General features: G+C 38.7%; 1 protein-coding gene across 2 annotated transcripts in view; it reads left to right on the top strand.

Annotated features, from left to right (window-relative positions):
* The window catches only part of adamts16 (ADAM metallopeptidase with thrombospondin type 1 motif, 16), a 45,642-nt gene that overhangs the window by 17,544 nt on the left and 11,728 nt on the right, over positions 1-16,370 (top strand). For both annotated transcript variants that reach the window (XM_086078334.1, XM_086078335.1), the window contains 11 exons: positions 1,303-1,462; positions 2,242-2,347; positions 2,430-2,567; positions 5,365-5,518; positions 8,856-8,951; positions 10,083-10,231; positions 12,776-12,948; positions 13,845-13,975; positions 14,157-14,280; positions 15,612-15,856; positions 15,992-16,118. In XM_086078334.1, coding sequence (XP_085934460.1) covers positions 1,303-1,462; positions 2,242-2,347; positions 2,430-2,567; positions 5,365-5,518; positions 8,856-8,951; positions 10,083-10,231; positions 12,776-12,948; positions 13,845-13,975; positions 14,157-14,280; positions 15,612-15,856; positions 15,992-16,118 — 1,603 coding nt within the window. The remainder of the gene's footprint in view (positions 1-1,302; positions 1,463-2,241; positions 2,348-2,429; positions 2,568-5,364; positions 5,519-8,855; positions 8,952-10,082; positions 10,232-12,775; positions 12,949-13,844; positions 13,976-14,156; positions 14,281-15,611; positions 15,857-15,991; positions 16,119-16,370) is intronic.

Here is a 16,370-nt window from a genome sequence, read left to right as displayed (position 1 = left end):
ACTACATACTGTGTCTTTAAAAAATGCAAATGCACATAAACCTTACAATATACACATACTGCCCAAAACATTAGGTTCCTAATTATGAATGTAATTAGATTTAAAAACAAAAAAACAAAGATCACACTGGTCACAAACATTTTGGTGCCTAGAAACTTTCAGTGGTTTTATGTGTATTTTAATATTGCTGAATCCAATAATGATATAGTTTTTTCTGAATTGGCTTAGTTTTTGAGATATTCCTTTCTTCTTTTTTTAAGTATTATTAATACCAAGGTTATGACATTGGTATTCTCTTTGCGCTACAACTTTGATGAGTTATTTCAAGCATGCTCATATAGTATTCTTTAATTTTTGATATTGTGAAAGTTGCTAATCGTTACCGTAGAGAGCCTTCTATAAGCAAATTATGTCTCAAGTGAAATTCAAGCAAAAATTCGGAAAACTGAAAAATATTAGTAGTAAACAAATGCAAAACAGGTGATGTTAAAGTACAAACACTACAGCAATCAAAGAACATTTTGTAAACTGTCACATTCAATCAATTAATTGTCAAAAATATTGATATCTCAACAACTAAAGCTAATTCAAAGATTCATTTTTGGGCTCATCAGCCCAAAATTACCCAGAAACCATTCAAATATCTTTTGGGATACCAAAAATAAATAAATAATTGAATTGTTTGCCAGTGTAGTGCAAAGTTCTCATTAACGCTGTCTGTATCTGTTATTCGTTTACGATTTGTTTTTGTATTGGTATGGCTGTAGTGTCATAGAAGTGCACTACCTAGTACTAAGGGATATTCAGTACAGTGGACCCCCGGATAATCATTGCATATTCGTGGATTAAAAAAAAATATATATAATATATATATATATATATATATATATATCAATAAATGAAAATATTTTTTAGATTTTCTTTTTGTTTTTCATTTATCCCCATTTTTTTTCATGGAAAACACTTTTAAAAATAAATAAATAAACATTTCCTATGGATTTCCAACTATACGCTGATTTTTGCTACTACTACGGGCCGGCCAAATCCCGATCCACCACAAATAGTTTCGGGTCCACTGTCCAATATTTTAGTAATAAAACTTGACTGAAACCTTGTCAAGCTAAACGGGACATAAATACTTCTATAATCATCGTATCTCTGAAGATGCTGCATGCGGGTCTACATAATGGAGTCTGATATAAGTATTTCGATTCAGTCATAACTTCTACTATTCAAAATATTTCTCTTCATATCTTTATGTACTGTATTTGCATCCCGCTCATGATTATCCATCTGTCCCAGGATGGGTTGGTGATCAGTCACCATGCAGACCATACACTGAACAGTTTCTGCCAGTGGCAGTCCACTCTTGGAGGCCTAGAGGGTCAACGCCATGACCACGCCATTCTACTTACAGGACTTGACATCTGCTCATGGAAGAATGAACCATGTGACACTCTGGGTACATCTAAGACACTGTCATTGTACTCCTTAAAACTATGCATTTAAACTGTGAGTTAAAAATAATTCTTTACAAACGCAAAAGAAGACCAAATGTAAATTACATATCATAGAGTGAAACTGAAAATGTATCAGGGCAAGTTGTTTTCATGTCACAGCGATGATGTCATTCTCCTCATCATTTATTGCACGCTCTCAAGCCACAAGCTTTCATCCATTATTATTCTCTCTGCCTGGGAAGATGTCCCTGCCCTCTGTCACACAGTGTGACACACAAAAACAGATGTGGAAAATATTTACTGTTTTGTAATTCAATGAAAATAAAAATACACAACAAAAAAAACAATAATCCAAACTAAGAACTTTAGAAACATAATTAAGGCCAGACCTTTGAATAATAAAACCTATTCGTTCATCAATCAATAGTTTTACATTCATTACGGTTATTGTTGTTTTTACCTAGACCACAGAACATTCTTTGCTGTATTAAAATTTTTATATGAGGTACACACAGCCACACACGAACACACACGCACACACACAATGTAACACATTAAGTCTTGAGTGAGTGATGTCTAACAAAACAGCTTGTTTGCTGTAATGACAAATTTGACCACAATATTGTCCTTCATATTATTTGAAAAAACACAGTCAAGGTCTGGTCAATTATTCTGCAATAATTCTATTATTTCCTTTCTTTTTTGATTATATGGCAGCCTATTTCAGCATTCATGCGCAAACTGCAATTTGAAACCAAAAACCATTACACTTTTATTGCAGGTTTTGCCCCAATAAGTGGAATGTGCAGCAAGTACCGGAGCTGCACCATTAATGAGGACACAGGTCTAGGATTGGCATTCACCATTGCCCATGAATCTGGACATAAGTAAGGATTTCCAACTCTGCCATGATGACAAATATGATTGTTTTCTTCTATTATACAAATATGCTTTGTTTGAATTCTTCAGTTTTGGAATGGTCCATGATGGTGAAGGAAACATTTGTAAGAAGTCTGAAGGAAACATCATGTCTCCCACATTAGCGGGTCACAACGGTATCTTCTCGTGGTCTGCATGCAGCCGTCAGTACCTCAGCCACTTTCTCAAGTAAGAAAAACATATTACGATTACTGCTATGCTATATATATTTTAGTGTAAATAATAGTGCATGGAAGTCATATAATATGAGCATATCAGCTATACAAGGGCTTGAAAAATGATTAAATTACAATGTTCAAAAAGTAAAAATAACACATCACTTTAATTTGCTAAAGCAATGATAAAAAAATTAAAAAATGCTTCTTGTATAATCAGCTTATGGCTGATATTGCAACTAAATTGATGCTTATCATGAGAGTGGATGTCCACAAAGGCTATAGTTGCGTGTGCAGTGTATGTTTGTGCAGTCACTTTTTCACGCATGCAGCCTGCTCAGCCAAGCAAGCAAGTATTCATCGCACGTGCGTGCGCCTGTGTAAATGTGTCTTTCTGTGCCAGTTCGAGAGAGAGAGAGAGAGAGAGAGAGAGAGAGAGAGAGAGAGAGAGAGAGAGAGAGAGAGAGAAGAGAGAGAGAGAGAGAGAAAGAGAGAGAGAAAATGTGTTTGTAACTCGATAGCGGCAGAGCTTGTGTTCCTACACTAAATTTATCAATGTGTTAACTGAAGGCAAGGCAAGACAATTTGATTTCTATAGCACATTTCATACACACAAGGCACTTAATAGACACAACACCTACAAGCATTCACTGCCATAAATTCATTAAAAAATAATTATAATAATAAATACTATAGCTATTCATACTATTTGATCTGCTCTCTATCTATGTCACAACAAATGGCAACAACAATTAATACCATGTAATATATGTTTTCATGTTTTTAATGGACAAACCATGTAAACTTTCACAATGCATAGTGGAAAACGTATGTGAACCCATTGGCTAATGACTAGCTAGCTCAAAGCTAATCAGAGTCAGGAGTCAGTCAACCTAGTGTCCAACCTATGTGACAAGATTGTTGGTAAGAGGTGCCCCACTATATAAAAAACACACACACACACTAGTTTTAAGTGTTCTATTCTCAAGAAGCACTAGATGTGAACCAAAGCCAACAGGACAACAACCCATATAGGGCAGAGGTAAATTAACAACAGAAAAATATGCCTTACCAGAGTGGGCAAGTCAGAGTCCTGACCTCAACCTGATTGAGATTGCTCTCCTGAGGCATAACCTCAAGGGAACAATTGACAACAAGCATCTCAAGAATATTGCTTTTTAGAAAGAGGGAGAAATGGTCCAAAATGCTTCCTATTCTGTAGGTGTAACCAGCAGCTCTTAAAGAAGGCTCAACTCAAAGGTTCACATACGTTTTCCACATACTTTTACATTTACATGTTGTCGTCAGTAAAAACGGGGTGACATCTAGTTGTTTGAGCTGTATTTCAGATTTGTGTGTGTGTGTGGCTAAGATAAAGATTAGACATTATTGGACCAATTTATGCAGCAATCTATGTCATTTTCAAGCGTTCTTGCACTGCATGTTTCTTTTGCCTTGATATTTTGTATTAACGCAGCCTCTTGAATGGCTCCACTAATGTCAGATCAAAGAAGCTTTGTACAAGTCAGCCTCCACTGTCTAAGACCCTTATTACCCTCAGTCACCTATGACCGAAAGAAATCCGTGCCAATAGTTAGTCATGCATTGAAATGACGGGCAGCTTACATGATAGACAGAGTCTACGTAAAGGAAACCTACAAATGTTTTTGTTGGCATGAAAACAGCTTTTCAGCCCATCAGAAACCCAGTCATTCATAAAAGTTGCATGCATTCTTATCTCAACTCACCTGTTGACATATACACTCACTGGACACTTAGAAACACAATGTACAATCTATTGACATTGAATACAAGAGCATAAATAATGTGTGTAATATATATATATATATATATATATATATATATATATATACATATGCTGTGGTGTCTTTTTCAGAAACTTTGTTATGTGAACAATGAAGGATAGCAAAACACAGTAGAAATGTGAACCCCCTCCCACCCACCACCCCCACACACACACACAAACTCGTTTTTCATGCGAAAGCGATATGGCCACTGCAATAATCCTTTCTAAAATATTTTGTATTTTCATGCTCTTTGAACCCTACTTCTAAACTGAATTCCCCTGACTGCTGTGTTTAAGTTTTCCACATGAGAATCAGTGATATCACTTAAAACTGGAAATCCCCCACTGGTCTGAATAAAGTTTTTTTTTTAAATTAATTAATTTATTTATTTATTTTCATACGAGTGCAAATCAAAGATTGTTGGGGTTTTGAAGCAAGTTTAGACCCCATATCTGTTGATCTGGTGGTTGTCCATCCTCACAAATTGGTAGAGTGATAAACAGTCGCACTGTGCACAAAATGCTGTAATGGGGCCTCAGTCCAGTAACAGGTCGGTGTCACAGCACCAACCCGCCGAATCGAATAATCAATTTGAGGTGCCTTCCCGTCATTGCAGGAGTCCTCTTGCCGCCCCAGCAACGTTCCATTCAGTGGTGCCCTGGCCTCACCATGTACTCAATAGGTTGAATTGACGGCACTCTGTGCCCTTTTAAGTGCAGCGTGAAAAGGGCTTAACAGTTGTGATCTAAAGTGGGGAACAAGGACAGTATGTTTTTTGCCACACAAATTTGTATTTGTATAAAAGTTGTTTTATTCCATGTTCCTGCTGCTGATGATTTTATGTTTAAAAAAAACAAACAATTTACCTGGATCAGACACTAAACTAAAATTAGGTAGTTCACATAACATAAAAAATTATAATATAGTATCTTGAAATGTAAAATACCGGCAGGAAAGAACAAGAACCGACACTGATCCATTTCGCCCTCTACTTTTCACCAGCTCGGCCCAGGCTTTGTGCCTATCAGATGAACCCAGCGGAGTGAAGGAGTATCGTTACCCTGAGAAGCTGCCAGGCGAGCTGTATGATGCAGACACACAGTGCAAATGGCAGTTTGGTGAGAAGGCCAAGCTCTGCACCTTGGATTTTAAAAAGGTACATTTGTCTTTTTAAGCACCATAAAATCTGAGCATCACCTTGATGGAGTGGTTAGCAGTTGCGCATCATTCCTACATTTGAGATGTTCTGGGTTCAAGTCTCAGCTCCGGCCGTGCTCTGTGGAGTTTTTATGTTTTCCTTGAGTTACGCCGCGTTACGTCTCTCATCTGAGCAGGCTTCATCTGTTGAGAACTCCTTGTAAATCCCATTTGGATACTAAACTGACCATATGTGTGAATGTCAATGTGAACGCTTGTTTGTCTACTGTATGTCTACCTTGGGTTTGACTAGAGACCAGACCATGGCGTCGATTTAGAGAATGAGGTCAAAGAGAAAAAAAAAACAAAGGGTGGAGGAAAAAACATGTGAAACTGATTGGGAATCTCAGGCTTGCTTGCACTTGTCATGCACATGCATTCTCTTTTTTGCACATCACACACACACGCGCACACAAACCAAAGAGTTTTACAATGCTGTCCATAAAATACTCTTGGCTCTCTGACAAAATACACATTGGCATACTGCCAGTGAGAATTGCTCCTTGTTACTCTCCCGTTGTCAAATTACTGCTGATGTCGCTGTTTGACAGTCTGTCAGGGATTATATTTGTATTTGGAAGTTAACTAAATTGACTTCTTTTATTTTGCAGGTGTACCTAATGCTACTTGAGCTTCATTGTAAATAGCATAGTTAAAATGAAAAAGTAGCTATGCCAATAATGACGACAAACTTTTGCCAGTGTTTACAATCAACTCTGAAACAAAAATATTTCTTTATTTTTTTTCATAGCTATTTTTAAAAATGTTTATTTTTTTATTACCGAGCCAGATATAAACAGGAAATAAGAGAGAAGGGTTAGATTAGTTTGTGTTATGTTATTTTTTCACTTAAGTAATATTCCCTCTGTGGTTATTATTTTTAATTTCCAACCCTTTCCCTACAAAGAGTTAAATCTCACAGCAACCTACTTAAATGAAGTTTAGCATACAGAATTTGGACAGCATGTTGAAAAAGTTTGGAACGAGGTTCCGGACTTCCTCTTTGCATAAACATGTCATCCTTCTGAACATGCTTGTCTAAACACCTAAACATTACAACATTCTATCTTCAGTTGTGCCTGATTTCACTTTCACCCGGTAGCATTGAGATGCTCGAGCCCAAAGTCTCTTCGAAGCAAAACTTGTAGTCTTGGTCTGTCCGTCATAAAACACGACAAGAATCAGCCTCTCACTGATCGTCACACCCATCAGTCTCCGCATTTGACCACTGTGGGAATGGTGAGCAGCAGCAGGGGCCATGCTCAGGGATAATTTTGGTGATCTAACCCCCGACTTCCAACCCAGAGTGTCAAGCAGGGGGGTAAACAGGTCCCATTTTTATAATCTTCGGTAAGACCCGGCCGGGGACTAAACGGGCGGACACTCTACCACTAGTCCACTGGGCTGGTCTATTGCCCTGTGAGATAATGTATTACCATTTTTGCAAAGCAAATAAAAACACTAAGAGTGTGAAGCTAAAAAATGGTGGACTTAACTAACTTAGTGAATTTTATTGTTAGACCAAGACACATTTACACATATGGTAGAAAACACAATACCCAAAGTGGATTCATCACATAATTACCAGGAAGGGCATACTCACATGTGCTGCTAAAACGCTAGCTTAGCTTAGCTGCCATTCACATTTGTTCACTCCCACTATGCTCACTTCCTATCTTTGCTGTTTAAAAAAAAAGAAAATTCTAGTCTTAAACAAGCAAAACAGCTGGACAAATAGCCCTTATGATGGACTCCAAGGTGCCTGTCAGCATCTGCACTGCCTTGTCAAACTCGGATGCAGTCATTCAGATAGCAAGAGAATGGAATTGCTGAAAAGTAGCAGGCTATGTTTTTCTGGCAACATGATCTGGGAAAGCACACAGTGCTCCCATCCGACTCTTTAAGACCACTGCTGAGAAACACAACCGCTAGATCATGCGAATTGAGTTTGGCAGTTGTGCCCTATTGTTCTTGTGATTGCGCATTATTATTTCTTTTTTTTCTCTCTCTGTATCTGTAACCGTCAGTTCAAATGAAAATACATTGAAAGTGACTCTCTTACTTCAGTGTTGTTCTGTTCTCGCCAAATCATATACAATGATGTGCGAAAGGAATTTCAACCTTATTAAATGACTCAAATGTCACTCCTTAGTCGAGTGCAGACTTCCGCCAAACTGTTATCAAGACTGGTGTTGTATTTGTATTTGTGCATCCATTTTCCAGTTAGCAGACTACTTACAGGTTAGTGGACGATGATAAGTGAAGAGCTGGTGGGGGGGGGGCAACGCTACAGTTCCACAAAGCTGTACAGGTCAGTTTAGTTTTCCATGAGACCTCATTGATAAACTGGTAATTCCATAACACCAGCGCTAATTGCGGCGCACTGTTTGAATGACGCAAAGTACGTCCATAAAAAGCTGATATCAACTTGACGCTATCAGCGGAGGCAGTCCATTCTTTCTGGATTCGGCCCTAAAATCGTCCAGAAAGAAGCTGTTCCTCAGCCCCCTGGTCCTGCTCCAGGTGGTACTTAGCCTCATGCCTGAGGGAAGAAGATTGAACAGGGTGTGTGTGGAGTGGGTTGGTTGGATGTATACTGGTTAAGGTCCACGGGTTGATGTAGTTTTTGATCAGTTTTTCAACACACTTCATGACTAACAGAGTGATGGCTACTGGCCAATCGTCATTCAGATCTGTCACTGTGGAGATCTTGGTGTTGGAGTGAGGTGTTCAGTGGTATGGTGGTCGTCTCCCAATCATAGAGGTTGCAGGTTCGATCCCATGCCGAAGTATCCTTGAGCAAAATACTGAACCCCCAGTTGCTCCTAAGGCTGTGTTATCAGTAGTTGAATGTAAAGTGCTTTGAGGATCTTGTAAGGTGGAAAAGCGTTATATAAACGAAGTACCATTTACCATTTGAAACTGTCTGTTAGCACCTCGGTCAGCTGGTAGACAGTCCTCCAGTACCCGCCATGGAATATTATCAGGGCCTGCATCTGAGGGAGGGTTAATGCTTTGCAGGGTTCCTCACGTCTGCAGGGGATAAGCTGAGGGACTTGTCATCGGGTGGTGTTGTGTGTCTAACATTGGCGGCTTGTTGTTGTTGGAGTCTTCAAAGCGGGCAGCAAAGGCTCTTTTGACCATTTTTAGCACATCTGATGCCTGCTGATTGATGATGATGATGATGATAAAGGTGTTGCAAACGGTGTTGCCCTCCCCATTGCTCATGTAAGTTATTAACTAGGAATGGTAGTCATCATGCTTTTAACAAAACTTTCTTTCTTTCTTTCTTTCAGGATATCTGCAAAGCTCTTTGGTGTCACCGCATTGGGAGGAAGTGTGAGACCAAGTTCATGCCAGCGGCAGAAGGCTCTGCCTGTGGGCCTGATATGGTGACTTAACATTGGTTTTAGTGTGCTTGTGACATTTGAAATGGCATGGGTGATACAATATTCTTATAAAATCAGTCAACTCAAGCTGTCAATGTACAAACCTCATTTCCAGTGAAGGTGGGACATAAAACATTCGAGCTGTCAAAATTGGTCAATTAATCGACAAGTAATCGATTATCAAAGTAATCGTTTCGAGCCATTTTTTAATTCAAAATGGTCCAAATCCTCTGATTTTAGCATATCAACAGTAAGACAGTAAGATTGATTATCTTCTGTGTTTAATCAAAATAAGACATTTGCAAACATCTGTTTTTACTTTGGAAAACAATAACTGAACTGGTAACATAGAACAACATCAATCCCCCCTTTTTTTTAATCACTATACAAATACAAAGTACGAAATAAACACTATTCACCGGTTAATAAACAGTAATCAGGGAAAAATGGTTTTGTAATACAGTTTAATGCAAAATTAAAATGAATCCAATTCATTGAATAACCGATAGATTAATCGAGTCTAAAAAAATTTGATAACAGCACTGTAAAACATCAAAACAGAACTGATTGGATGGATCGCATGTGACAAAGCAGAGAGTGGTGGTAATTGTGAACCTCAGTGAGACAGACCTGACCTCTTGTCTGCTTGATCATTTTAAGCTCAAGACTAAATGCCTCCGTGACAAGTGTTGAAATAAAACAGGGTTCTGGTTTTTCAGTTTCGGAGACAAAACACTCCCAAAGTAGCACTCAATGTTGCATGTTTATTCTAAAAGGAAATGGTAAAGCATGCTTTGACTGATTAATGCATAGTGTCCAGCATAATCTTGCTGTTTTAAAATAATCTTTATCAATTGAAATAAATTATAATGGGAAATTACATATGAAGAATATCTTGTCTGGTATTTTCCCATATTTTTTTATGAGTTAATTTGACTGCTGGTAAAGACAGTGAATAAGTAACACAACACGTTCCTCTTGTTTAATTCTAAACAGCGCCTTGATCCTTTTTACATCTTTTAAACCATGTTTTGACCTTTTTGTTGCTTCCAAGTTTATGAACCACTTTTAAAGCTGTGTATGGTGCTTTGACAACCTAATGCATCCTCATAATGCATGAATCCTCTTTTCTAGTGGTGTCGAAGAGGTCAGTGTGTAAAACACGGTGATGAAGGCCCAAGGCCCCAGCACGGCCATTGGTCAGAGTGGTCGGCTTGGTCTGTCTGCTCGCGAACCTGCCAAAGTGGTGTCATCTATCGGGACAGGCAGTGCAATAACCCCAGGTAGTGATGGAACAATACACAACGCACTTTTGCTCTCATGCACAACAGTGAACAAGAACATCACAAAAAGTATTGAACGATAAGAGACGAAATGTGGCAGGACAGCTAGTGCCTTTTTCTCCCTACTCACCTGACCTGGATCAGTGGATTTTTTTTCTTTCCCAAGCTCAAGGGAGTCATTAAGGGGACCCGTTTTAAAGACGTGGACGATATCAAGATGGCTGTTACGACAGCCAGGTGCATGAAGGTGTGGCAGAGAAAACTGGGAAAGTACATTTGACTCCAAGGGTATTACATCAAAGAAGAAAATTTATAGTTTGTACTGTAGTATGCATTTGAAATAGATCTTGTGTGACAGCAGTCTACTTGTCACCGATTGTAATCTCGATTAGTCAACCAATAGGATCATTTGTGAATTGCAGCTAATCATGCTAATATGCAGTTTCTCTTTATAATTAGTGTCCAGCGTTTTCACCTGTCTGGCTTTTTAACTCATTCACTGCCATAAATTCATTAAAAAAAAAAGAAAAGATGATTGAAAATTAGGGGCAAGAGGCGATTAATTTTTTTAAATTGTAATTAATCGCATGACTTCACTAGTTAACTCACGATTAATCACACATTTGAAATCTGTTCTAAATGTACAATAAACAAATTCTAGGGTTTCATACTCTTGTAAACAAAAGTGGAAAAAAATGTAAACTAATAGAATTACCTAAAATTAATTTTTGACGTTTATAACCGTCAACGGCAATGAATGAATTAAAAAAAGAAGGAAAGAAAATATTGTAAAAAATTCGAGGCATCAGGCGATTAAAGTTTTAATTGTAATTAATCGCATGACTTCAGTAGTTAACTCGCGATTGATTACACATTTCATATCTGTTCTAAATGTACAAAAATAATTCTAGGTTTTCATACTCTTGTTAACAAAAGTGGGGGAAAAAATATTAAACTAATAGAAATAGTTCAAATGAATTTTTGACGTTTATAGCCGTCAATGAGAGTGAATGAGTTAAGATCAGTTGAAAGTTGCAGTCTATACTAGGGCTGGGCGATATGACCTCAAATCAATATCACGATAAATTGGGCAGTTTTACCTCGATAACGATAAATACACGATAAATTTCCCACTGATGATTAAAGCCAAGAGGGCCCTGAACAGTGCATTTCAGAAAGGAGCAGCAAAGTCATGCTCATTTGGGGCTCCGCGCCCATGGTGTGACTTGACCACAGGTCGGATTTGGCTGCAAAATGCATGACATGTCTAACATTCTCCCTCTCAGTGTTGTACATATATTGGGAAGCACGGTTTGCGAAAAATATTTTCGCGATGGTACGGTGTACCTCTTGTCGGCTACTTTCACGAGGTGTTTAAACCCCGTGAGCTCCACTGTAGCATGGGAGCTATATCGTTAGCTACGTGGCTATCACATTGGTTATTTCTACCCACCTCATTCTCTGTCGCCCCTGCAAATGCCTCCTTTATGGGCTGCTGTCCGGGGGTGGCTCTTTTCGAACCTTGCTTCACACTTTGAGCTTTTCGCACATTGTCGAACTCAACAAGTTGTGTCGTAGGCGGTGAAAAAACTTGGTTGTGTTGCTTGGGATGGTTACGATGGTTTTCACTTTTCAGACACACTTTGCATTTTTTGTTCTTTTGCTCAAAATCATCTTTAGAGAACCCAAAATATTTACAAACGACAGATGACAAATTTCTTTGCGGGACAAGCACAACAGGATCAACGTTACTTCCGCTGTGTCAGCCGCTTCTTCATATGAACCACCCGCCATCTCCTCACCGTCTGTTTACCTTCTTGTTCAGACTGGATGGGTGGAGTCACGTGACTAAACACACACTTAACACAGTCTTAAAGGGGAATGAACATAGCCTACCAAGCACACAGACAGTCAAAACAGACAAAAAGACTATTTTATTTTTTATTAAAACACATCATTTACTGACATGGGCAAAATGACGTCGGTTATTGCAGTAAATTTCTGTAACGGTACATTTTCGGTTAATCGCCCAGGCCTCGTCTATACTATTCGCTACTGTGTGGGTCACACAGTTTGTCGCATTGTGCTCTTATCTGTTCACTTACCCCCTTGCTCATAAATCACTTGGGAATATTTGCATAGCTACTCAGCCATGGAGCCTTCTATCAAAATCCGAGGCCTCCTCTTTATCGGGTCTTGCCAAGATTCTGACAAATGATGGGTTTAAGTAGACAGTAAAAGGAGGGGAATGTGGTGTTGGAGAGAAGACAGATATAGGCAACGATAGAGGGTCTTAGTGGGCGAGAAAATGGTGACAGATTAATGTTTTAGGCGATCCAATGCAGGACACATACGAGGGGGGGAGTAAAGAAGACAGACAAGTGACAGTTGGCTTATATAGTATGCAACTGAAAGATCATTTGCCCGAGGCTACACACCTGCGAGCCAGAATACTGGTACTGATTCAGACATTGAAACTGTTCATCAGATGCTATTCAAGTACTGGAGCACTGTTCATGATCTGAATTTGGATTCCTGCTGCAGACCGGCCTACGGAGGAAAGTTCTGCGAAGGCTCCTCTCGGTCGTACAAGCTGTGCAACACTCAAGACTGCCCCCAAAACGCCATTGATTACAGAGCACAGCAATGTGCTGAGTTCGACAGCAAACAGTTCAGAGGATGGCACTACACCTGGAGACCATACACAAGAGTGGATGGTAAGATTATATTTCAGTTTTACGCATTAGAGCAGAGGTGGGCAATCTTGGACCTGCAGGTTTTGGAGGTTTCTCATTTCCGACACAAGCTGATTCCAATCAACAGGATCGTTATCAGGCTTCCGCAGCGCTTACTGAAGAGCTGATCATATATCAACTGTGTTGGTGAAGGGCAACATGCAAAACCTGCAGGACTCCGGCCCTTGATGCCCACCTCTGCTTTAGAGGGTGGGGGCAATATTCCCCTCGCAAATATGCCACTTTATAAAGTGGCAGATTTGTGAGAAAAAAAAAATCTGAAACTTACGAGAAATACACATAGCGTAGCGACAATCTAATGTGATAATTCGTTGGTGGTTAATGGGACACTGTTTATAAAATGAAAAGGCAAGATTGAGACAGATTCATTCTTAATTTAAACTTTACTCGTCATACACGGCAGCTAGAGCGACAACACTCCCTGATCCCCTATCACCTATGCTTAACAATATGGTTAATCTTTGCTAAACCAATTACTATTTTCTTGTTTGAAAACCCGTCCGAAAAGTATTGACACAAACATCCGAGTTGTACGCTACGTGTATCATAAGTTTCTCAGGGGTTTTTTCTCGCAAATCTGTCACTTTATAAAGTGGCAAATTTCGCAAATTTACGATTTTTTTTCTCAGAATATTGGCCTCACCCTCTAAAATAAATATATTTGTACGTGGCCCTAATACGTCGTCGTACAAATGTCAAGAATCAATTTGGCTTTTTCGTCTTAGTGTCCCCATAATCTTCACGTGACCAAGACGTGTTGGACAATTTCTTGAAAGAAAAGTTTTGACCTGACAATGGAGCTTGTTCCGTGAAACTGCAGTGAAAAGTGAAAAGTTGAATTTATCTTCTCCACACAGATCAAGATGTATGCAAGCTTTACTGCTTTGCTGAAGGTTATGACTTCTTCTTTGCCCTGGCCAGCAAAGTCAAGGATGGTACACTTTGCTCACAGGACAGCTCTAACGTCTGCATTGATGGCCTGTGTGAGGTACAAACAGTAGGGCTGGTTTCAAATATCAAATCAAATATAATCATCCGTGTTTTGAATACAACAATGGAAGGGAATTGAACTCAAGACGGTTTTCTTGTTTTGCAATTGATTTAAATGCACTGAATAAGAAAAATAAATAATGAGGGATGAATATAACGAAAAAGGTTTTTCTCAACAGAGAGCGGGCTGTGACCGTGTGTTGGGGTCCTCGGCATCGCTTGATGTTTGCGGAGTATGTAAAGGAGACAACTCCAGCTGTAAGACCTACAAGGGGCAGTACACAAAGCAACATCAGACTAACCGTAGGTCATTTTTTTGTATCAAATGGTTTGATTTTATTTATTTTTATGATGTAAACTTTTTTAAAATGTTCATATTCAAATGTAATCTGCCATCATTTTTATTATTTTGTATTGAATACACAAAAAAAATTTTTTTTTTAACAGTTTGGGACCTTTTAGTTGTATGAGCCAATTGGGTAGTGGTTCATTTCTAGTGGGTTTAATATATTATACAATGTTGCTAGATTTATATTTGCATAAAATAAATAAATAAAAATAACATTATTTCCAGGTGCTACTCAAAGATTTGTCTGCATCGTGTTGTAAGAACCATCAACAATGAAATGAAAGTGAAGACCATCAGGAAAAAAAAAATCTGCGAAATTTAACCTAACATCTGTGAGTCACAATTCACAATACTGACAATGAAGAAAAAAAAAAGAAGACAGTAAAAGTAGCAACGTAAGATGGCTGCCCTCTGGTTTCTGCCGCGAGGGTCCGTCCTATTGACAGTCCAGTCATATATAAGTCCGTGCCTTTGGCACTGTGATGTCACTTTTAATTGACAGCAAAGGGTAAAAATGGCCGCTCCGTGAGATGGGTAAAAACGGGTGGATTTTGATGCTTAATTCAAATCATGATGCTGTGTTTAGACCAGACAGGGTGCACACAAAAAACTACAATTGTGTTAACTGCTTTACAGCATACGTCAAATGTGGTCTTCCTTCAGGCAAAACACTACCACTTTTGTCCGTGCCATTACATCATCCGAATTTATATCAGCATTTCAGCATATTTGTAAAAATATAACATAACATTAAAATAGGAAACAGTAGGTTTTTTTTGTTTTTTGTTTTGTTTTTGTATGTGGGTGAGTATGTGTATGTGCGTGTGTGCGTGCGAGTGTGTGTGTATTCGTTAGTTCACCAAAAACCTATTAAAAAAAATCCCATACCGTTCACTTAAACCGAACACCGCCGTCAGGAGACCCGAGGAAGGACCAAAGAAAACAAAGGAAAGTGAAATCCAGCACCGACCAGATACCATACAAAAAAAAAAAAAAGGAGCAATGATGATGACATTACCGAATGAACAATACTGAGCTCTTTAAAAAAAGACAAAAAAAAAAAAAAAAGGAAACAGTAGTTTTTTTAATCTTGTAAAACAGAAATTAACCCTTAACTATGTTTGTCATTTTAGGCCATTATATCTCTAGTTTTTATATACTGTTTTTTTCTCTCTCTTTTTTTGTTTTTATCCTCGAATGCCTTTTCATTGTGACTGACAGTCAATCTTGATTTTCCATCTTTGTCTGCACCATCCTGACATATTTTTACTGTGCTTTCTCACAGAGTACTACGGTGTGATCACCATTCCAGCAGGGGCTCGGACTATTCGTGTTGTAGAACTCAATACATCAAGCTCCTACTTGGCAATCAGGGACACTCAGAGGCGTTACTACTTGAATGGACATTGGACGGTGGACTGGCCAGGTAGACATCCCATCGCGGCAGCCATTTTTGAATACAAAAGACCTTACAACAGACCAGAGAGCCTCATATCAACTGGACCCACGAATGAGACACTGGTTATTGAGGTAATGAATTGGTCCAATACGTCTATGATTTTTGTACAGCAAATTTCAGTTAGGTTCTTATCCCCCTTCTTTTTTTCTTTTTTTTTACTTAATTCCGCACTTACATTTCACTTTTCATGTGTTACATTCTTTCAGATATTGTTGCAAGGTTTGAACCCAGGTATACATTGGGAATACACTCTGATGAAAGCAAGGAATCAAATCATACACAATTACACGTGGGCCATCATACGTTCCAAGTGCTCAGCATCATGTGCCGGAGGTATAAATTCACTCTGTTTAACATTACATTGGCGACCAACATCTCACTCGTACTAGGAAGAAAAAAAATTAACGTTCTACACAAATGTTAACATACGAGATCTAGCATAAAACAATTGCGATAAAATCTGCCAATTGCATTTATGAAATAGAATGTACCATTTTTTATCTTCCAATTGTAGCAAGTAATGTGTGCCAAACTAAAGAGGAAAAGCACAGTTTGTAGATGAAGGAACAAACTCACAAGGCTGAC

This window comes from Leptonotus elevatus, chromosome 6, assembly GCF_054856555.1.
Source record: "Leptonotus elevatus isolate MCC_2025b chromosome 6, RoL_Lele_1.0, whole genome shotgun sequence".
NCBI classification, from domain to species: domain Eukaryota; kingdom Metazoa; phylum Chordata; class Actinopteri; order Syngnathiformes; family Syngnathidae; genus Leptonotus; species Leptonotus elevatus.
This window is presented reverse-complemented; position numbering and strand designations above follow the sequence as displayed.